Here is a 23,774-nt window from a genome sequence, read left to right on the forward strand (position 1 = left end):
AAGTTTTGGTATAGATGCCAATAATCATATGCTGTCCCTTGATCTTTTATTTTGCCACTGATACTGTATAATTATTTGTTTTTCAAAATCCTTAAAAGAAATTGTGGTCCCTTTCTTTGATATATTAAGGAAAGATAAGTTGAAATGGGAGCAGAAGAATGGGAAGAACTGTGAAAAGTTTTTCTTGGCTCTGTCACTAACATTCGTGAAACTTAAGAAACTGAAAAGAGCAGAACAATCCTTAAAAATAAGTTTATATTAGTGTTGATTCTGTTCGGTGGACAGAATTATTTGGATAAATTCAGGAAAAGAATAACATTGATAAAAATTACTCTTGGTTGTATTCCAAATAGAAAAGCCACAGACAAAGAACAGCTTTACAGAGGAAAAATGAAAATATAAAGTGTTTACCTCCCTGTTCCCTCTCTCACCTCTCCTACATTGTCTCAGAGCTCTGTTTCTGCTTTCTCATTTTGTCTGTCTTTCTTGCTTTCTCAAAGCCAAATGTGTGGTCCTTCTCCAGTAAAAGCAGTAGATACCAGATACTACAGCACATACTTTATATGGCTAACCTCATTCCTGGTTCATTGTATTTTCAGTTTGAATGATTACCATACCTACTTTGAAACACACACACAGAGTTCATATTTGTTTGCTTTAAAAGCTGCTTCAAATCCTTGGGTTGGGAAGATCCCCTGGAGAAAGGGAAGGCTACCCACTCCACTGTTCTGGCCCAGAGAATTCCTTAGACTGTGTATAGTCCATGGGGTCACAAAGAGTCAGACATAACTGAGTTACTTTTGGGCTTCCCTGATAGCTCAGTTGGTAAAGAATCCGCCTGCAATGCAGGAGACCCATTTTGATTCCTGGATCCGGAAGATCCGCTGGAGAAAGGATAGGCTACCCACTCCAGTATTCATGAGCTTCCCTTGTGGCTCAGCTGTAAAGAATACACCTGCAATGTGGGAGACCTGGGTTTAATCCCTGGATTCAGAAGATTGCCCTGGAGAAGGTCTGGCCTGGAACTATACAGTCCGTGGAGTTGCAAAGAATTAGACATGACTGAGCTACTTTCCCTTTCCCTTTCAAATCCTTTGGCTTTGGGATTTCTAGAAGCCATATAAAGGAAACAGCCCTGTGATTTATAAGATTCTCAGTGTTTCTAGGACTTCTCAACCTTGACATTATTGACCTTTTGGCAGATAATTTTTGTTGTACTGTCCTGTTGCACTATAAGACATCTGACAGAATTCCTGACCTCTACCCAGCAGACACCAGGCGTACACCTGTCCCCTCAGTCTTTTATTTTTAATTGAAGGATACTTGCTTGATGGTATTGTGTTGGTTTCTGCCAAACATCAACATGGAGCAGCCAAAGGTATACTTATGTCCTCTCCCTCTTAAACCTCCATCCCACCCCTCTAGGTTGTTACAGAGCCCCCGTTTGAGTTCCCTGAGTCATATAGCAGATTCCATTGGCTATATGACTCAGGGACACAGGGTATGTTTCCGTGTTACTCTCTGCATACATCCCGCCCTCTCCTTCCTTCTCCAACTCCATGTCCGTAGGTTTGTTCTCTATGTCTGTGTCTCCATTGCTCACCTGCAAATAATTTTATCACTACATTCTTTTAGATTCCATGTATATGGCAAAGCCACCCCCACTGGGGAACCTCTTCTTCAGAATGTGCTCAGTGCTCAGTCACATTTGACTCTTTGCCACCCCGTGGACTTTAGCCTGCCAGGCTACGCTGCTATGGGATTTTCCAGAACCCGTGTCTCTGGTGTCTCCTGCATTGGCAGGCGAAGTCTTGACCCTTGCACCACCTGGGAGGCCCCTTTTAATGACAGGGAAATTACAACACTCAAGAAGGCTCAGCTACTCCAGATACAACTTGGGGAATTTGAATTTCTTGAATATTTTAGCAACTTTATATGATAGAAGTTCAGTACCTTTAAAGATAAAACTTTCATGTAGGTCTTAGCTGATTTAGTTCATTAGGAAAAATCTTTGATTCTGTAAATATGATAACTGCTTTCTTAAAAAAAAAACTTAGTTTTTATTGTATTTTTTTTTAATCAAAGAGGACACTAATAGATGGAGAAATATACCATGTTCATGGATGGGAAGAATCAATATAGTGAAAAGGAATATACTACCCAAAGCAATCTATAGATTCAATGCAATCCCTATCAAGCTACCAACAGCATTTTTCACAGAGCTAGAACAAATAACTTCACAATTTGTATGGAAATACAAAAAACCTCGAATAGCCAAAGCTATCTTGAGAAAGAAGAATGGAACTGGAGGAATCAACCTGCCTGACTTCAGGCTCTACTACAAAGCCACAGTCATCAAGACAGTATGGTACTGGCACAAAGACAGAAATATAGATCAATGGAACAAAATAGAAAGCTTAGAGATAAACCCATGCACCTATGGATACCTTATCTTTGACAAAGGAGGCAAGAATGTACAATGGAGAAAAGACAATCTCTTTAACAAGTGGTGCTGGGAAAACTGGTCAACCACTTGTAAAAGAATGAAACTAGAACACTTTCTAACACCATACAAAAAAATAAACTCAAAATGGATTAAAGATCTAAACATAAGACCAGAAACTATAAAACTCTTAGAGGAGAACATAGGCAAAACACTCTCCCACATACATCACAGCAGGATCCTCTATGACCCACCTCCCAGAATATTGGAAATAAAAGCAAAAATAAACAAATGGGATCTAATTAAAATTAAAATCTCCTGCACAACAAAAGAAACTATAAGCAAGGTGAAAAGACAGCCTTCAGAATGGGAGAAAATAACAAATGAAGCAACTGACAAACAACTAATCTCAAAAAACTTAGTTTTTAGATTTTGATGTGACTGGCATAAACATTAGTGTGAGTTAAGAGCTCATACTCTTTTTTTTTTTTTTCTTTCTGGCTTCTCATTCCAATTCCACTAATAGCTAACCATATAACCTCTCTGAATTTCATATACAACACTGCTTAATAATAGCATCTATGTCAGTGGTTGTTGTAAGGATAGTATGAGTTAATATAGGCAAAGAAGCAAGGTCCAATACTGTAAAGAGCAATATTGCATAGGAACCTGGAATGTCAGGTCCATGAAACAAGGCAAACTGGAAGTGGTCAAACGAGATGGCAAGAGTGAATGTCTACATTCTAGGAATCAGCGAACTAAAATGGACTGGAATGGGTGAATTTAACTCAGATGACCATTATATCTACTACTGCGGACAGGAATCCCTCAGAAGAAATGGAGTAGCCATCATGGTCAACAAAAGAGTCCAAAATGCAGTACTTGGATGCAATCTCAAAAATGACAGAATGATCTCTGTTCGTTTCCAAGGCAAACCATTCAATATCACAGTAATCCAAGTCTATGCCCCAACCAGTAACGCTGAAGAAGCTGAAGTTGAACAGTTCTATGAAGACCTACAAGACCTTTTAGAACTAACACCCCAAAAAGATGTCCTTTTCATTATAGGGGACTGGAATGCAAAAGTAGGAAGTCAAGAAACACCTGGAGTAACAGGCAAATTTGGCCTTGAGTACAGAATGAAGCAGGGCAAAGACTAATAGAGTTTTGCTAAGAAAATTCACTGGTCATAGCAAACACCCTCTTCCAACAACACAAGAGAAGACTCTACACATGGACATCACCAGATGGTCAACACCGAAATCAGATTGATTATATTCTTTGCAGCCAAAGATGGAGAAGCTCTATACAGTCAGCAAAAACAAGACCAGGAGCTGACTGTGGCTCAGACCATGAACTCCTTATTGCCAAATTCAGACTGAAATTGAAGAAAGTAGGGAAAACCACTAGACCATTCAGGTATGACCTAAATCAAATCCCTTATGATTACACAGTGGAAGTGAGAAATAGATTTAAGGGCCTAGATCTGATAGATAGAGTACCTGATGAACTATGGAATGAGGTTCATGACATTGTACAGGAGACAGGGATCAAGACCATCCCCATGCAAAAGAAATGCAGAAAAAGCAAAATGGCTGTCTGGGGAGGCCTTACAAATACTGTGAAAAGAAGAAAAGTGAAAAGCAAAGGAGAAAAGGAAAGATATAAGCATCTGAATGCAGAGTTCCAAAGAATAGCAAGAAGAGATAAGAAAGCCTTCCTCAGTGGTCAATGCAAAGAAATAGAAGAAAACAACAGAATGGGAAAGACTAGAGATCTCTTCAAGAAAATTAGAGATACCAAGGGAACATTTCATGCAAAGATGGGCTTGATAAAGGACAGAAATGGTATGGACCAAACAGAAGCAGAAGATATTAAGAAAAGGTGTCAAGAATACACAGAAGAACTGTGCAAAAAAGATCTTCACAACCCAGATAATCACAATGGTTTGATCACTCATCTAGAGCCAGACATCCTGGAATGTGTAGTCAAGTGGGCCTTAGGAAGCATCACTATGAACAAAGCTAGTGGAGGTGATGGAATTCCAGTTGACCTATTCCAAATCCTGAAAGATGATGCTGTGAAAGTGCTGCACACAATATGCCAGCAAATTTGGAAAACTCAGAAGTGGCCACAGGACTGGAAAAGGTGAATTTTCATTCCAATCCCAAAGAAAGGCAATGCCAAAGAATGCTCAAACTACTGCACAATTGCACTCATCTCAGATGTTAGTAAAGTAATGCTCAAAATTCTCCAAGCCAGGCTTCAGCAATATGTGAACCATGAACTTCCTGATGTTCAAGCTGGTTTTAGAAAAGGCAGAGGAATCAGAGATCAAATTGCCAACATCCGCTGGATCATGGAAAAGGCAAGAGAGTTCCAGAAAAACATCTGTTTCTGCTTTATTGACTAGCCAAAGCCTTTCACTGTGTGGATCACAATAAACTGGAAAATTCTGAAAGAGATGGGAATACCAGAGCACCTGACCTGCCTCTTGAGAAATCTGTATGCAGGTCAGGAAGCAACAGTTAGAAGTGGACATGGAACAACAGACTGGTTCCAAATAGGAAAAGGAGTACGTCAAGGCTGTATATTATCACCCTGCTTATTTAACTTATATGCAGAGTACATCATGAGAAACTCTGGACTGGAAGAAACACAAGCTGGAATCAAGATTGCCAGGAGAAATATCAATAACCTCAGATATGCAGATGACACCACCCTTATGGCAGAAAGTGAAGAGGAACTAAAAAGCCTCTTGATGAAAGTGAAAGAGGAGAGTGAAAAAGTTGGCTTAAAGCTCAACATTCAGAAAACGAAGATCATGGCATCCGGTCCCATCACTTCATGGGAAATAGATGGGGAAACAGTGGAAACCATGTCAGACTTTATTTTTCTGGGCTCCCAAATCACTGCAGATGGTGACTGCAGCCATGAAATTAAAAGACGCTTACTCCTTGGAAGGAAAGTTATGACCAACCTAGATAGCATATTCAAAAGCAGAGACATTACTTTGCCAACAAAGATTTGTCTAGTCAAGGCTATGGTTTTTCCAGTGGTCATGTATGGATGTGAGAGTTGGACTGTGAAGAAGGCTGAGTGCTGAAGAATTGATGCTTTTGAACTGTGGTGTTGGAGAAGACTCTTGAGAGTCCCTTGGACTGCAGGGAGATCCAACCAGTCCATTCTGAAGGAGATCAGCCCTGGGGTTTCTTTGGAGGGAATAATGCTGAAGCTGAAACTCCAGTACTTTGGCCACCTCATGCGAAGAGTTGACTCATTGGAGAAGACTCTGATGCTGGGAGGGATTGGGGGCAGGAGGAGAAGGGGACGACAGAGGATGAGATGGCTGGATGGCATCACTGACTCGATGGATGTGAGTCTGAGTGAACTCCGGGAGTTGCTGATGGACAGGAAGGCCTGGCGTGCTGCGATTCATGGGGTTGCAAAGAGTCGGACACAAGTGAGTGACTGAACTGAACTGAACTGAAGAGCTTTACACAGTGGCCAGTTCTTAATAAGTATTCTGTAGTCATGTGATGACAACTCTTACTGTTGTTGTCATTATTATTTATAAATAATAAAGACTAGAACTTTATAGAGTAAGGGAATAAATAGTAAAACTAAAAACATGAAATGTCTGTATTAGCTTTGTGTTACTATCTGTATATTTCCTGAATTTTATTCTAGTTTGACTTGAAGTGAATGAGATCATATTTCTACCATTCATGTTCTGTAAGTCATATCTGAGGCAGTAGTTATCCCTCATTCTTTTTCACTACTAATGAGAGAGATTGCAACATGATGCTCTTCTTTCAGATGTGGATAGTATATCTTGTGTCTACATTTTTATAAGTAGGTGTGTATCTAGTGCTTATGTCTCCTTAGAGGGACCACCTTCCTAATCATTTTAGAAGTCTCAAAAATGACTAATAGGAATAATTGTTATCTGCTTCTGAATTGCTGGGTTTTCCCCCCATGTGCTGTTTTTTTCTTTCTTTTTATTTTTTTTTAAATCAGTGAGATCTGTTGGCCTCTGCTGATTTTTCTGAGGTTTTCACAATCCTGGTTGTTTTGGATTTTCTGAGGTCTGTAATTAAGTGGAGAATGTATGCATTACCCTCTTTGAACATTATGATTTTCCAAGTTAATACGGAGTGCTTTAACATTATGATTTTTCAAGTTAATACCAGAGTGTTTACTTCAATCTCACTTTTTTTAAAAACAGAATATAAAATGCATTTCCTATTTCTGTTTTTCCTTATAGCTTTCTCTACCACTTTACCCCTTTTTACTCTGTTAAATAGATGTGAGTCCCTGGGAGTAAGAGGTAGGGGATCTCAGAGCTAGATTCTGTGCTGTCTTCAGAACTGTGCGTCCTCCAATAACCGAATCTGCCTAAGGGCCAGGCTAGTAGAGTTCTCTCCCCTAAAGCATGTGTCCATCCTGCCTCACCACATTTGCTCAGCTTCTCACACAGAAAGACATTTTGTGGGTTTCAGCCTCACCTAACATTTCTGAACCTCAGTTTTCCCTACATGTTAAGTCCAGACCCTCCTACATATTTATAAAGTGATTTGACCTTTTGAGGGACTATTTCCAGATTGGAAGAGTTTAATTCTGGCAGTCAAACAAGACCTCTGTGGACAGATACTCAGCAGACTACTACAGCTGCCTTCTTGTTTTGTACATTAGTTACATTGTCAGAAATATAAGTTGAAAGCATATTACTGCCTTTTAGAATAGAAAATAAGCAAATCTTGTTGCACATTCTTGGTAACTTCTGAGGGGGAGACAGAAGGTTGCACATTGCTACATTAATTCTGAAATACTGTGATAGCCACTTGCCATGCATGCAGCATATCCATGGAGACTTCTGCCAGGATCCTGACTAGACTCTTCCCAGTCATCTAACAAAATAAATTCCTGACCTTGAAAACTGGACACAGAATTAGCCATGATCACTTGTTTATGTGATAAATAGACTCTTTTTTCTCCTAATTATGCTGATCTTCTCCATCATTGATAAAATGTCAATCTCTTTGAGTTTGAACAGCCTCCTTTCAGTTTTAAAATTCTGTCTCTTCATGATCAACTTCTTGAAGGATTCAGTCTCTTCAGTAATTGCTCTATCAGCTGCCTCCCACAGTGGCATTTGGGTACATAAGGGAGACAGAGGGACCTGATGGTTCCTGGTTTGCTAGGATTTGACTGAGGTCAGAAGCCAAAATCCTCCTGGTCTCTGATTTCAATGCAAAAAGGAACATGGTAGGGTTAGCAGGCACCATCAGCTTCACCTTGGCTCTCCTTGTGCAGGCATCTTCTTGAGCTTCTGCTGTGGACTTCATTTCACCTGGGCTTCCCTGGTGGCTCAGACAGTAAAGCATCTGCCTGCACTGCGGGAGACCTGGATTCAATCCCTGGGTTGGGAAGATACCCTGGAGAAGGAAATGGCAACCCACTCCAGTACTCTTGCCTGGAAAATTCCATGGACTGAGGAGCCTGGTAGGCTACAGTCCATGGGGTCACAAAGAGTCGGACATGACTGAGCAACCTCACTTTCATTTCACCCCAACCATATTTAACTCTATTTCAGGGGCTCTCCTGTAGCACACCCCTGGAGGATTGTGTATGTGGAGAATTCCACCCAAGACCCAAGAGCATCTTAGGAATGCTGCATTCTGAACTTTCATTCACTTTTCACACATCTCCATAGAATTTTTAATGTGATGCCCACAGTTTGGTGTAGACATGGACTGAGTGCAAAAGTCCTAAGTGTGAGTGACAACACACATCATCAGCATCAGTCCTTCCAGTGAATATTCAGGACTGATTGCCTTTTAGGATGGACTGGTTGGATCTCCTTGCAGTCCAAGGGACTCTCAAGAGTCTTCACCTACACCACAGTTCAAAAGAATCAATTCTACGGGGCTCAGCTTTCTTTATAGTCCAACTCTCACAGCCATACATGACTCCTGGAAAAACTATACATTTGACTAGATGGAACTTTGATGGCAAAGTAATGTCTCTGCTTTTTAATATGCTGTCTAGGTTCATCATAACTTTTCTTCCAAGGAGCAAGTGTCTTTTAATTTCATGGCTGCAGTCACCATCTGCAGTGATTTTGGAGCCCAAAAAAAACAAAGGCTCTCACTGTTTCCATTGTTTCCCCATCTATTTGCCATGATCTTAGTTTTCTGAATGTTGAGTTTTAAGCCAATTTTTTCACTCTCCTCTTTCACTTTCATCAAGAGGCTCTTTAGTTCTTCTTCACTTTCTGCCATAAGGGTGGTGTCATCTGCATATTTGAGATGATTGATATTTCTCCTGGTAATCTTGATTCCAGGAGAGTCAAGTTCTCTGTGCTTCATCCAGCCCAGAGTTTCTCATGATGTACTCTGCATATAAGTTAAATAAGCAGGGTGACAATATATAGCCTTGATTTGGAACCAGTCTGTTGTTCCAAGTCCAGTTCTAACTGTTGCTTCTTGACCTGCATACAGATTTCTCAGGAGGCAGATCAGGTGGTCTGGTATTCCCATCTCTTTCAGAATTTTCCACAGTTTGTTGTGATCCACACAGTCAAAGGCTTTGGCATAGTCAGTAAAGCAGAAGTAGATGTTTTTCTGGAACTCTCTTGGTTTTTCGATGTTCCAACAGACATTGGCAATTTGATCTCTGGTTCCTCTGCCTTTTCTAAAGCCAGCTTGAACATCTGGAAGTTCACCATTCACACACTGTTGAAGCCTGGCTTGGAGAATTTTACACAGTACTTTGCTAGCATGGGAGATGAGTGCAGTTGTGTGGCAGTTTGAACATCCTTGGCATTGCCTTTCTTTGCGATTGGAGTGAAAACTGACCTTTTCCAGTTGTGTGGCCACTGCTGAGTTTTCCAAATTTGCTGGCATATTGAGTGCAGTACTTTCACAGCATCATCTTTCAGGATTTGAAATAGCTCATCTGGAATTCCATCACCTCCACTAGCTTTGTTCGTAGTGATACTTCCTAAGGCCACTTGTCTTTACATTCCAGGATGTGTATTCTTGCCACCTCTTCTTAATGTCTTCTGCTTCTGTTAGGTCCATACCGTTTCTGTCCTTTATTGTGCTCATCTTTGCATAAAATCTTCCCTTGGTATCTCTAATTTTCTTGAAGAGATCTCTCTCCTTGCTATTCTTTGGAACTCTGCATTCAAATGGGTGTATGAACAGTATGCTATCACTAAGATAGGATTATAATCTGAGACTACCTTGATTAGTATTTTAAATTTTTCTTTAAGTTTTAGTGCTATAGAATTCTGTTACTTTTGTGTTGACCAATCATGATATAATGGTATTGTTACATAATCACAATAGTAAAAGATGTTTATCAGTTTTCACAATCCGTAGCCAGACAAAAAATAAAAGATAATTATAATTGCAAGACATAATGGGAACATGGTTAACCTAACATAAAATAATTACATACAATTTAGGGGGTCAAACACAGTGTTGTGGTAAGTGGAAGTGCATACATGCACATGTTTTCATGTGCCCAACCAGTCTATATCTTTTGGTTGGTGCATTTAGTCCATTTACATTTAAGGTAATTATTGATATGTTTGATCCTATTACCATTTTCTTAATTGTTCTGGGTTTATTTTCTGTAGGTCTTTTCCTTCTCTTCTGTTTCCTGCCTAGAGAAGTCCCTTTAGCATTTGTTGTGAAGCTAGTTTAATGGTGCTGAATTCTCTTCACTTTTGCTTGTCTGGAAAGTGTTTGATATCTCCATCAGACCTGAAGGAGAGTCTTTCTGGGTAGAGTATTCTTGGTTGTAGGTTCTTCCCCTTCATCACTTTTAATATACCATGCCATTCCCTTCTGGCTTGTAGCATTTCTGTTGAAGGAATAAGCTGATAACCTGATGGGAGTTCCCTTGTATTTGTCATTCTTCCCTTCTTGCTTTTAATATTTTATCTCTGGCTTTAAGTTTTGTCAGTTTGATTACTATGTGTCTTAGTGTGTTTCTCCCTGGGTTTATCCTGCCTGGGACTCTCTATACTTTCTGGACTTGGTTGACTATTTCCTTTCCCATTCTAGGGAAATGGTCAGCCAAATTTCTTCAGATATTTTCTCAGGTCTCTTCTCTCTTTCTTCTCTTTCTGGGACCCCTATAATGCGAATGTTGGTGTGTTTAATGTCCCAGAGGTCTCTTAGGCAGTCTTCATTTCTTTTCATTCTTTTTTTCTGTATTCTGTTCTGCAGCAGTGATTTCCACCTTTCTGTCCTCCAGGTCATAGCCTCATTATTCTGCTATTGATTCCTTTCAGTGCATTATTCATCTCTGTTTGTTCTTTAGTTCTTGTAGGTCTTTGGTAAACATTTTTTGCACGTTGTCCATTGTTTTTCCTGAGCTCCTGGATCATCTTCACTATCATTATTCTGAATTCTTTTTCTGGAAGGTTGCCTATCACCACTTCATTTAATTGTCTTTCTGGGGTTTTATCTTGTCCCTTCATCTGGGATGTAACTTTCTACTTTTTCATCCTAATTAACTTTCTGTAATGTGGTTTTGTTCTGGCCTCTGTGGGATTGTGGTTCTTCTTGCTGCTCCTGTCTGCCCTCTGATGGAGGAGGCTAAGAGGCTTGTGTAATCTTCCTGATGAAAGGGACTAGTGGTGAGAAAAATTGGATCTTGCTCTGGTGGGCAAGGCCTTGCTCAGTAAAGCTTTACTCCAATTATCTGCTGTTGGGTGGAGTTGTGCTCCCTCTTTGGCCTGAGGTGACCCAGGCTGGGGTCTACTGGACCTATTGTAGCGTTAATGGTGACCTCCAAGAGGGCTTACACCAAGGGGGACTGGACTTCCCCAACAGCTGCTGCCAGTGCCCAAGTCCCTATGGGGAGCCCCTGCCAACCCACGCCTCCACAGGAGACCCTCCAACACTTGCAGGTAGTTTTAGTTCAGTCTCCTGTGGGATCACTGCTCCTTTCCTCTGAGTCTTGGTACACTCAAGATTTTATTTGTGCCCTCCAAGACTGGAGTCTCTTTTTTTGCTTATGCCCTCCAAGACTGTGTAAGTCTTGTAATCAAATCCCGCTGGTCTTCAGGGTCAGAGTCCCTGGGGATTCCTAGTCCCTTTGTCAGATCCCCAGGCTGGAAAGCCTGACATGGGGCTCAGAACCTTCACAACAGTGGGAGAACTTCTTTTGTTTTATTGTTCTTCAGTTTGTGGGTCATGCACGCGGCATGTATGGGGTTTGATTTTATTGTGACAGCCCCTCCTACCGTCTCGCTGCAGCTTCTTCTTTGTCTTGGGACGTAAAGTATCTTTTTTTGGTGGCTTCCAGCATCCTCCTGCGTATGATTATTCAATAGTTAGTTGCAGTTTTGCTGCTCTCATAGGGGAAGATAAGTACACATTCTTCTACTCTGCCATCCTGAACTGGAAGCCCTTAGTTTTTAATATGTAAAAGAACTTGGAAAAAAATCCTCTTTTGCCACAAAAATCTGAATTTTTATATGTGTTTATGCAAAATCTTACTTTGAGTATCAGCTTCTTTGCATTTCTTTTATATCAGTCCTCATCTCCCTTTGAGCTCACGTACTGCTACCTCATAATAATGCACGTGTACATGTGTATGTCTGTGTGTATGTGTACAGATATTTCAGGCAGGACAGTGAATTGGTGGGCAGACCAAGGGGAAGTAGTGAATGTGGAACATGGAAAAAACAAAGATAAAAGCACATTGAGTTTTTCAAATTATGATACTTCTGGTTTTAAGAATTTGCCTTGCATCCCTTAAGAATTTTAGCAAGATCAAAATAACCAGCTAGTGTAGTCAGCAGGGTTGCTCTCTGCTCCACTGATATTGATTTCCCCTTTCCTGGCCTAATATATTATAATTTACGTGATTTACATATCCAGAGCCAACTCTATCCCACTTTGCTAATAGCTCTACCTTCAGCTTCCAAATCCTAGAGCATCTGTCTTCCTACAGTTCCTTCTCTGGTCTCTACTTCTACTGTTATTGTATCACCATCTCAGCTCCTTTATCCTGTTGATGTATATCCACCTGAGGTGAATTTTTCTTGTTCTTTTCCTTCACTTTCCAGCCCCTCAGTATCCCATTCCATGCCAAGCGTCCCATTCCTTGTTAAGAACCACAAGCAATGGATGGAGTTAACCATCCTTTCTTACCTAGAGTTTTTCATACTGTCCGGAAGTCTTGCCCTGTTGATACCAGCTCTCTCATGAAGGTGACCTTCCTAACACTGTCACAAATATAGGGAATGGTTTTTGGAAATCTCTCCAACCAATAAGAGGGACATGGAGGGAAAAGAAATACTTTTTGCCATTGAGATGACAGGAAGTAGTTTTGGGCATCTCTTCTAATGACAGGAATTATAGGAGAGTTCATGGGTCAAGAATCCTTTTTACCATTGGAAGTTTTATTAAACTGTCATATGCCAAATACATGTGGCTAGGTTTGGGTAGTTAATTTTAGCAGCTGATGGCCCTGAACCACTGTTTGGAACACAATGTCTTATAAATTGTCTTATAAACAAACTTTTGGGATCTGTCCTTGCTAAGGACTAAATTGTGATCTTCCTGAGTTAGTATGGCAGAGAGTGAAGAGGAACTAAAAAGCCTATTGATGAAAGTGAAAGAGGAAAGTGAAAAAGTTGGCTTAAAGCTCAACATTCAGAAAACGAAGATCATGGCATCTGGTCCCATCACTTCATGGGAAATAGATGGGGAAACAGTGGAAACAGTGTCAGACTTTATTTTTTTTGGCTCCAAAATCACTATAGATGGTGATTGCAGTCATGAAATTAAAAGACGCTTACTCCTTGGAAGGAACTCCTTGGAACTCCTTGGAAGGTTATGACCAACCTAGACAGCATATTAAAAAGCAGAGATATTACTTTGCCAACAAAGGTCCATCTAGTCAAGGCTATGGTTTTTCCAGTGGTCATGTATGTATGTGAGAGTTGGACTGTGAAGAAAGCTGAGCGCCGAAGAATTGATGCTTTTGAACTGTGGTGTTGGAGAAGACTCTTGAGAGTCCCTTGGACTGCAAGGAGATCCAACCAGTCCATTCTATCTTGTTTGTTATCTCCAAGAGCTTTTTTTTTTTTTTTAGCTTTCATTGCATTTCTAAATAAACAATCATGTTGTCTGAGAAGGAAAAAAAGGAAAAAAAAAAAAAAAAATAAAGGAGACCAGTCCTGGGTGTTCATTGGAAGGACTGATGCTAAAGCTGAAGCTCCAATACTTTGGCCACCTCATGTGAAGAGTTGACTCACTGGAAAAGACCCTGATGCTGGGAAGGATTGGGGCCAGGAGGAGAAGGGGACGACAGAGGATGAGATGGCTGGATGGCATCACCAACTTGATGGACATGAGTTTGGGTGAACTCTGGGAGTTGGTGATGGACAGGGAGGCCTGGTATGTTGCAATTCATGGGATCGCAAAGAGTCGGACAGGACTGAGCGACTGAACTGAACTGAGTTAGTATGTTAAATCCCTAACCCCCAGTGTGATTGAATTGGATGGGGCTTTTAGGAGGCAAGTAAGGTTAAATGAGGTCATAAATGTGGGATTCTAATTTAATAGGGTGGGTGGTCTTACAAGAAGAGGAAAAGAGTGATCTGTCTCTTTTTTTGTTGTTGTTTTGTTTTTTATTTTTTAATTTAATTAGAGGCTAATTACTTTACAATATTGTATTGGTTTTGCCATACATCAACATGAATCCACCACAGGTGTACACATGTTCCCAATCCTGAACCCCCCTCCCACCTCCCTCCCCATACTATCCCTCTGGGTCATCCCAGTGCACCAGCCCCAAGCATCCTGTATCCTGCATCAAACCTCGACTGGCAATTCATTTCTTATATGATCTGTCTCTTTCTAAGTGCACTCACTAAGGAAAGGCTATCTCAGGACATAGAGAGAAGGCCACCATCTACAAGCTGGGAAGAGAAACCAAAAATTGTCTTGCTTGTACCACGATCTTGGATTTTTAGTCAACAGAACTATAAGAAATAAGTTTCTGTTGTTTAAGTCACCCAGTCTGTATATTCTGTTGTTACAGCTCAAGCTAACACAAATCTGTTCATACATTCACAAATATAATTACTCATTTATGAATAGATTATATCTATAAAACTTACCATTATTATCTCTAAATTATAAATTAAATGTACATAAAACATAGATTGAAAGAGTATTTAGAGAAATGTTTCAGTTCAGTTCTGTTGCTCATTCGTGTCCAACTCTTTGCGACCCCATGAATCGCAGCACGCCAGGCCTCCCTGTCCATCACCAGCTCCCAGAGTTCACCCAAACTCCTATGCATCTAGTTGATAATGCCATCCAGCCATCTCATCCTTTGTCGTCCCCTTCTCCTCCTGCCTTCCATCTTTCCCCGCATCAGGGTCTTTTTCAAGGAGTCAGTTCTTCGCATCAGGTGACCAAAGTATTGGAGCTTCAGCATCTGTCCTTCCAAAGAATATTCAGGACTGATTTCCTTTCAGATGGACTGGATGGATCGCCTTGCAATCCAAGGGATTCTCAAGAGTCTTCTCCAACTACACAGTTCAAAAGCATCAATTCTTCAGGGCTTAGCTTGCTTTATGGTCCAAATCTCACATTCATACATGACTACTGGAAAAACCATAGCTTTGTTGGCAAACTAATGTCTCTGCTTTTTAATATGCTGTCTAGGTTCGTCATAGCTTTTCTTCCAAGGTCCAAGTGTCTTTTAATTTCATGGCTGCAGTTACCATCTGTAGTGATTTTGGAGCCCCCCAAAATAAAGTATGTCATTGTTTCAATTGTTTCCCCATCTATTTCCCATGAAGTGATGGGACCAGATGCCATGATCTTCATTTTTTGAATGCTGAGTTTTGAGCCAGCTTTTTCACTCTCCTCTTTCACTTTCACCAAGAACCTCTTTGTTCCTCTTCACTTTCTGCCATAAGGGTGGTGTCATCTGCATATTTGAGGTGATTGATAGTTCTCCTAGCAATCTTGATTCCAGCTTTTGCTTCATCCAGCCTGGAATTTTGCATAATGTACTCTGCTTGTAAGTTAAAGAATCAGGCTGATGGTATACAGCCTTGATGTACTCCTTTTCCTATTTGGAACCAGTCTTTTGTTCCATGTCCAGTTCTAATTGTTGCTTCTTGACCTAAATACAGACTTCTCAGAAGGCAGGTAAAGTGGTCTGGTATTCCCATCTGTTTAAGAATTTCCACAGTTTGTTGTGATGCACACAGTCAAAGGCTTTGGCATAGTCAATAAAGCAGAAATAGATGTTTTTCTGAAACTCTTTTGCTTTTTCGATGATCCAACAGATGTTGGCAATTTGATCTCTGGTTCCTCTGCCTTTTCTAAATCCAGCTTGAATGTCTGGAAGCTCTTGGTTCATGTTCTGTTAAAGCCTTGCTTAAGAATTTTGAGCATTACTTTGCTAGCATGTGAGATGAATGCAATTGTGCAGTAGTTTGAATATTCCTTGGCATTGCCTTTCTTTGAGATTGGGATGAAAACTGACCTTTTCCAGTCCTGTGGCCACTGCTGAGTTTACCAATTTTGCTGGCATATTGAGTGCAGCACTTTCACAGAATCATCTTTTAGGATTTGAAATAGCTCAACTGGAATTCCATCATCTCCACTAGCTTTGTTCATAGTGATGCTTCCTAAGGTCCACTTGACTTCATATTCCAGGATGTCTGGCTCTAGGTGAATGAATCCACAATTGTGGTTATCTGGGTTATGAAGATCTTTTTTGTATAGTTCTGTGTATTCTTGCCACCTCTTCTTAATGTCTTCTGCTTCTGTTAGGTCCATACCGTTTCTGTCCTTTGTTGTGCCCATCTTTGCATGAAATGTTCCCTTGATATCTCTGATTTTCTTGAAGAGATCTCTAGACTTTCCCATTCTATTATTTTCCTCTGTTTCTTTGCAGTGATCACTGAGGAAAGCTTTCTTATCTCTCCTTGCTATTCTTTGGAACTCCTCATTCAGATGGTTATATCTTTCCTTTGCTCCTTTGCTTTCTACTTCTCTTCTTTTCTCAGCTATTTGTATGGCCTCCTCAGACAACCATTTTTTGTCTTTTTGCATTCCTTTTTCTTGGGGATAGTCTTGATCACTGCCTGCTGTACAGTCATGAACCTCTGTCCATAGTTCTTCAGGCACTCTGTCTATCAGATTGAATCCTTTGAATATATTTGCCACTTCTACTGTATAATTGTAAGGGATTTGATTTAGGTCATACCTGCATGGTCTAGTGGTTTTCCCTACTTTTGTCGATTTAAGTCTGAATTTTGCAATAAGGAGCTCATCATCTGAGCCAGTGTCAGCTCCCAGTCTTGCTTTTGCGGACTGTATAGAGCTTCACCATATCTTGATTAGTAGTGATTATACATCAAAATTAATAGCACAGACACAGAATGTTCACTCTAGAGAAGAATCCTTTTAGGGAGATAAAACTATATAGAGAAGAAAGTGTATACCAAGCAAAGTTATTTGTGGTTATCTAATGAGGTTGCTAAGAGTCGGATACAACTGAGTGACTTCACTTTGACTTTTCACTTTCATGCATTAGAGAAGGAAATGGCAGCAACCCACTCCAGTGTTCTTGCCTGGAGAATCCCAGGGACGGGGGAGCCTGGTGGGTTGCCGTTTATGGGGTCGCACAGAGTCGGACACGACTGAAGCAACTTAGCAGTAGCAGTAGCAATGCTCCTTAGTACTATGGTGAAATAGACTTTGTTCTCAGATGTTTGAATATTTTTTCTAATCAAGTTCAACCTTTATAACTGTTTGGAAGAAAATGTTCTACTGTTGTTTATTAATAATAAAAATCTTTCTTACACTTTCAGAAAACTTACAGTAATTTCCAAAAGCAAATAAAAGGATATAGGGAATTACATATGGTTCTGAGTCACCTGTTAAAGTCTTTGGGGATTTTTTAAATATTTGGAGTATAGTTGATTTACAATGTTGTGCTAGTTTCAGGTGTACAGCAAAGTGGATCACCTATACATACAGATGCGAAAGTGAAGTCACTCAGTCGTGCCCTACTCTTTGCGACCCCATGGACTGTAGCCCACCAGGCTCCTCCCTCCATGGGATTCTCCAAGCAAGAGTACTGGAGTGGGCTGCCATTTCCTTCTCCAGGGGATCTTCCCAACCCAGGGATCGAACCTGGGTCTCCCGCATTCCAGGCAGACGCTTTAACCTCTGAGCCACCAGGGAAGCCCACATATAGATATTCCACTCTTTTTTAGATTCTTTTCCCATGTAAGGCATTACAGAATGTTGAGTAGAGTTCCCTGTGAGGTACAGTAGGTCCTTATTAGTTATCTATGTATTTTACACATAGTGGTATATATGTCAATTCCAGTCTCCCAAATTATCCCTGCCCCCCTTCCCCCACAGTAACCATAAGTTTTTTTTTTAATATATGTGACTGTATTTCTGTTTTGTAAATAAGCTCATTTGTACCAGTTTTTAGATTCCTATATATGCAATATCATATGATATTTATATTTTCTGTCTGAGTTACTTCACTCAGTATGACAATCTCTAGGTCCATTCATGTCCCTACAAATGGCATTATTTTGTTGTTTTTATGGCTGATAATATTCCATTGTGTGTTTCCCTGCTGGCTCAGTGGTAAAGAACCCACCTGCCAATGCAGGAGATGTGAGTTCAACCCTGGGTCCTGAAGATACGTTGGAGAAGGACATGCCAACCCACTCCAGTATTCTTGCCTGGAGAAATCCATGGAGAGAAGGAGGCTAGTGGGAGTCCATGGGGTTGCAAAAGAGTCAGACATGACTTAGCAACTAAACAGCAACAGCAATATTCTGTTGTATATGTATACCATATCTTCTTTATCTATTCATCTGTGAGTGGATATTTAGGTTGCCTCCAAGGCTTGGCTGTTGTAAATAATGCTGCAGTGAACGTTGGGGTGCATATATCTTTTTGAATTATGGTTTTGTCCAGGTATATGCCTGGGAGTGAGATTACTGGGTCATATCATAGTTCTATTTTTACCTTTTTAAGGACCCTCCATACTGTTCTCCTTAGTGGCTGTATCATTTTACATTCCATTCCCGCAGTCTAAGAGGGCACCCTTTTCTCCATACCCTGTCAAGCATTTATTGTTTGTAAATTTTTTGATAATGGCCCTCTGAAAGCTGTGAGGGGATATCTTTTTGTAGTCTTGATTTGCATTTCTCTAATAATTAGTAATGTTGAGTGTCTTTTCATATGCTCTTTGGCCCTCTGTATGTCTTTTCTTTGGAGAAATACCTATTTAGGTCTTCTATGCATTCGTTGATTGTTTATATATATATATATATATATGATGCATAAGCTGTTTGTATGTTTTGGAGATTGATCCTTTCTCTGTCACTTCATTTGCAAATATTTTCTTCAAGTCTGAGGACTGTCCTTTTGTTTATAGTTTCCTTTGCTGTGCAAAAGCTTTTAATTTTAATTAGATCCTGTTTGTTTATTTTTATTTCATCACTGTAAAAGGTGGATCAAAAAAGATACATTGCGATTTATGTCAGAGATTTCTCTGCTTATGTTTTCCTCTTAAGGGTTTCATAGTATGAGCTCTAATAGTTTTCTGGTGGCATCTTTAGGATTATCTTTATATAGTATTATCTCATCCGCAAGCAGTCAGAGTTTTACTTCTTTTCCAGTTTGGATTCCTTTTATTTCTTCTCCATGTCATGGCTGGGACTTCCAAACCTATGTTAAATGATAGCAGTGATAGTGGGCATGCTGCTTGTGTTCCTGATCTTAGAGGAGATGCTTTAAGTTTTTCATCATTGAGAGTGATGTTTGCTGTGGGTTTGTTGTATATGACTTCTATTATGTTGTGGTAGGTTCCCACCAAGACTACTTTCTGGAGGTTTCTTTTTTTAACCAAGAATGAGTATTGAATTTTGTCAGAAGCTTAGTTTCTGCATGTATTGAGATGATTGTATGGTTTTTATTTTTCAGTTTGTTAGTATGGTGTATCACACTGATTGATTTGTGAATATTGAAGAATCCTTGTATCCCTGGGATAAATCACACTTGATCGTGTTATATAATCCTTTTCATGTGTTTTTAGATTCAATTTGCTAGTATTTTGTTGAAGATTTTTACGTCTGTGTTCATCAGTGATACTGGCTTTTAGTTTTCTTTTTTTGCGTGTGATGTCTTTGTGTGGTTTTGTTATCCAGGTGATAGTGGCCTTGTAGAATGGCTTGGGAGTATTCCTTCCTCTGCTGTTTTGGGAAGAGTTTCTGAAGGATAGATGTTAACTTCTCTAAGTGTTTGATAGAATTCACCTGTGAAGCCATCTGGTCCTGGATTTTTGTTTGTTGGAAGTTTTTGGATCACAGTTTCCATTTTAGCAGTTGTGATTAGTTTTTTCCTTTTTTTAAATATTTCTTCCTGTTTCTGTCTTGGAAGGGTGTACCCTTCTAAGAATTTGTCCATTTTTTCTAGGTTGTCCATTTTGTAAGTGGATAATTGCTCTTGTTTGTGGTGAGTGTCAGTTTAACTTCTTTCTCGTTTCTAATTTGATTGATTTGAGTCTTCCTCTTCCTCTTGATTCTGGGTAAAAATGTATCAATTTTGTCTTCTCAAAGAACCAGCTTCTAGTTTTCTTTGAGGATTTATTAATTTATGTTTTCTTGCCTTGCCAGTAATTGTAAATATGATTAATGAGGACTGTCTATGGCACCTATAGCTATGTAATGGTTAAAAATTGGTTTACAAGTATCCAACACAATGTGAATGTTGGTTTTTAATTTTTAGCTTAAGCAACCGTTTTCCTCAAGGCTATATCTTCATGAAGCTCAAATAACTATAGTGGTTTGATAAAAGAAGTCAATAAATAAAGCTCTCAGTCAGTTTAGCTGGTAAATGATTAGGTTGCAGGGTTCATTTGGTGGCCCCTCTACTTCTCGGTTGACGGTGTTGAGATGATGGTGCTGACTGTGACGTGCTGAACGTTCTTAGAAAACAAGCTTTATTTAAGGCGTCAGAAGTCTCGAAGGCTTCTCAGATCTGCTGAGTAGCCGCTCTACGCCACAGTGTCTTAGGCCTCAACTATGTGATAGTTATTTAAAAAAAAAAATGAGTTCAACAGCAGCCAATAGTAGTAGCTAACAGTTGCCTATCACGTATTCATTCAATCCCCTCCAACGTCATATTCAGATGGCAGTTTAAAAATCCACTGTTTCATTGGTAAGGGAATCACACAACAGAGATGTTAATTACTTGATGGCCCATGTCTTTCGCCTTTTAGTGGTGAAGTCGTAATTTCATCTGGACAGTTTGATTCCAGAATCTTCTCTCTTTACCACTTTGCTGTTCTTGAGAGGATCTTAATATTCTATTTATTTATTTATTGTTCTAATTTATTATACATATATGCTCACTGTTCTTGACAGAATTTAAATTGTTAAGCTTTCATGAGAAAGAGCATGTGAAAGTGCGTAGGACACTTAGCGCATGTGAGCGTGTGTTATCCTTTATTGTGTTTGCTTGTCATTAGGCTTCTTTAATTTAGCTCTTCTTCTTAAAAAAAATTGTTATTTTGTGTCAGATTTCCTTCTTTGAGCCATTTAAGAAGTCTTGATATTTGCGCAGTCACAAATTTTTTATTGCATTTCTAAGAACTCCAAGTGTGTTATAAATTAGAGACTTCTACCATCTGATATTATTTTTAATGTTATAAAATATTATATACATGGCTTCCTTGGAGGCTCATTCAGTGAAGTATCTGCCTGCAGTGCAGGAGACCCAGCTTTGATCCCTGGGTTGGGACGATCCCTTGGAGAAGGACTTGGCAACCCACTCCAGTATTCTTGCCTGGAGAATCCCATGGGCAGAGAAGCCTGGCAGGCTATAGTCCATAGGGTCACAAGAGTCAGGTACAACTTAGTGAATACGTCACTGCCATTATGTACATAAAAATATGTAACATAAACCACTACTGTTGTACTTTTCTTGTGCTTTTTGTATAAATTTTCTTAATGAATGCACAAAAAAGAGTAAACAGCATTTTATAAAAGTAAATACAAAATACTACTTCATGCTTTGTTTTGATAATAATGTTCTCTAGCAACAGAGCGACCGTATATTTTAATGACTTGTCTAATTTTAATAATACCAGTTTGCATGAAGACTAACTGCCAAACTGTACTAAGTGTCAGAAATTTGAAGCTTCTACTTTGGAAGTCAGAGCACTCCTTGCAGTTGAGTGTTGTGAATCTTTTAAGTGTGAGGACCACACACTCCTTCCGTTTAGTCAGAGAACCTGAACTGTGGTCGCTACTTCCTACTCACTGACGGCTACTGCTGCCTGCCTAATAATTGTTTTTGGCTCCCTGTAAACCTGCAGCCAGAAAGGTATTTGAATTTTCCCCCTCTAGCACTTGCAAATCCGATTTTTATGTATAGCTAAGTGCTCTTAGCTTTTACTCTATCTACTACTGGGGCCTGGTTTCTAGCAAGCCTGTAACTACGCCAGATCCGGCCTATGTAATGCCGTTTGTAATGAGAAATCTAAACAGGGAATGGCAGTGAGGCATGGCAGGAATGTGTTTCCATTGGAGAAGTCAGTGTAGAGAAAAAGTATAAGCAAAGCCGTGTCCAGAAGGCCCATTCAGCTGGCCAAGACGGAAGACTGATGTTATTGTACATAGGCTGTTGCTGTGCCAGCCCTTCCTCATGAATCTGCTTGCTCTCTCCCTCTCTCCTCTCCTGAACTCCCCTCCTCCCCCTCCTCTTGCCTCTACTCCTTCTCCTCCTCTCCCTCTCTTCCGAGGGCTCTGCTGACTGTTTGCTCAGGTGGACAGTGACACCATTTGGAATGAGCTGCACTCGTCCGGCGCTGCACGCATGGCTGTTGGCTGTGTCATCGAGCTGGCTTCCAGAGTGGCCTCCGGAGAGCTGAAGGTGAGGTCTGGGTTGCATTAAGTGTGGGAAATCCAGGGAAGACGCTGAAACAGAGATGTTGTTGTTTGGGAATTGTGGGGAGTGTGGTGCAGTAATAAAAGGCAAGGGGCGGAGGAAAGGGGCAGAGGGATGGCCACTGAGGTGTGATAATAACTGGTCTGTAGGTAGCTGGTAGCTGATCCAGCTCTCAGGGCCTTCCTCTCCTTGGGGAGACTCTGTGGTTAGGGCACGCTGCTGTATTTTTAAGAGCACAGAAATGGTGAGTAAAGCTATGGTCCAGGTCAAAAACACCCAGTCTATACATATCTGTCATGCCCTCCTGGGATTTTCTTTTGAAGCAACATAAAAGAAAAATCTGATTACTGAGTACTGTGTATAAGCTCAGAATACCACCCAGAGAGAAGAGTGGTGGGGGCAGGGAGAAAGGTAAATATCAGAGGGGAAGGATTGAGAGGAAGAAGGAAATTGTTGATTAGAAGGGTAATGATCCAGAGTGTGTTTTGCCATGAAAGAACTTCAAAAATGAACTACGCTTTATTGTTCTTTTCTTTTTACGGTCTCTTCTTTTCTCCATCATGTGAAAAGAACAATGTCCAAACCCCAGCGTTTCCCAGTCTAAACAATTTATAAAAGCCAGAGACCTGACAGACGTTGACGTTTTATTTGATATTTTAACAGTGCTATTTAAAGGTATGCCATGTGCGTCTCGAACGCAGTTGCCCCAATAAACTTTGTTGGTGCTAACATAGCTTTTTAATGCACTAGTTCACACACTTCATAACGAAATCTGGCCAGTGATGGGTTTGGTGTTTTTAGCAATTGTGGGGCTTAAGGGAAATATATTGTAACCAACAATACTGGCACTGTGAGTTTTGTTAATCTAAAATAAAATCTAATGAGGATTATTTTTCTTTATGCCTAATGAATTTTTATTCAATCACAGCTGACGCTTTCAGTAGTGATTAAAACCACGGGGTAGGAATGTGTACTTTATAGTGGGTTGTCCGTCCCAGAAGTCTTTGTTCTAGCTCTTTAAGTCAGAACCTTCAGAAATAGCATTTTGATAAGACGGTCTATAGTAAATATATGTGTGTGTATATATACACACATTCATGTATATCTGTCTCATGTTAAGTTGACATGACTTGATCAGCTTCAGGACATCAGTTACTCATCTCAGGAGATTTATGAGGCCATTAATGTGGTGCTTAGTAGTCACTCTTTGATAAGGAGCTGTTGAAAAGAAGGAAGGAATCGGCCTTATGGAGAAGTTTTGGCTCTCTCCCAGTAGCACTTGAGAAATAATTCTTCCTGTTTGAGTTATATTACTTGTAGCTCTAAAATAAATTGACATTTTAAAAGAA

General features: G+C 40.1%; 1 protein-coding gene and 1 non-coding gene across 5 annotated transcripts in view; one reads left to right on the forward strand and one right to left on the reverse strand.

The window, feature by feature from the left end:
• The window catches only part of HDAC9 (histone deacetylase 9), a 1,051,976-nt gene that overhangs the window by 800,288 nt on the left and 227,914 nt on the right, over positions 1-23,774 (forward strand). For all 4 annotated transcript variants that reach the window (XM_044946512.2, XM_044946509.2, XM_044946510.2 and 1 more), the window contains one exon: positions 22,303-22,410. In XM_044946512.2, the coding sequence (XP_044802447.2) occupies positions 22,303-22,410 (108 nt within the window). The remainder of the gene's footprint in view (positions 1-22,302; positions 22,411-23,774) is intronic.
• TRNAS-GGA lies at positions 17,620-17,691 on the reverse strand. Its single transcript has one exon. It is a non-coding gene; the product is annotated as a tRNA-Ser (tRNA).

This window comes from Bubalus bubalis, chromosome 8 (assembly GCF_019923935.1).
Source record: "Bubalus bubalis isolate 160015118507 breed Murrah chromosome 8, NDDB_SH_1, whole genome shotgun sequence".
NCBI classification, from domain to species: Eukaryota; Metazoa; Chordata; class Mammalia; order Artiodactyla; family Bovidae; genus Bubalus; species Bubalus bubalis.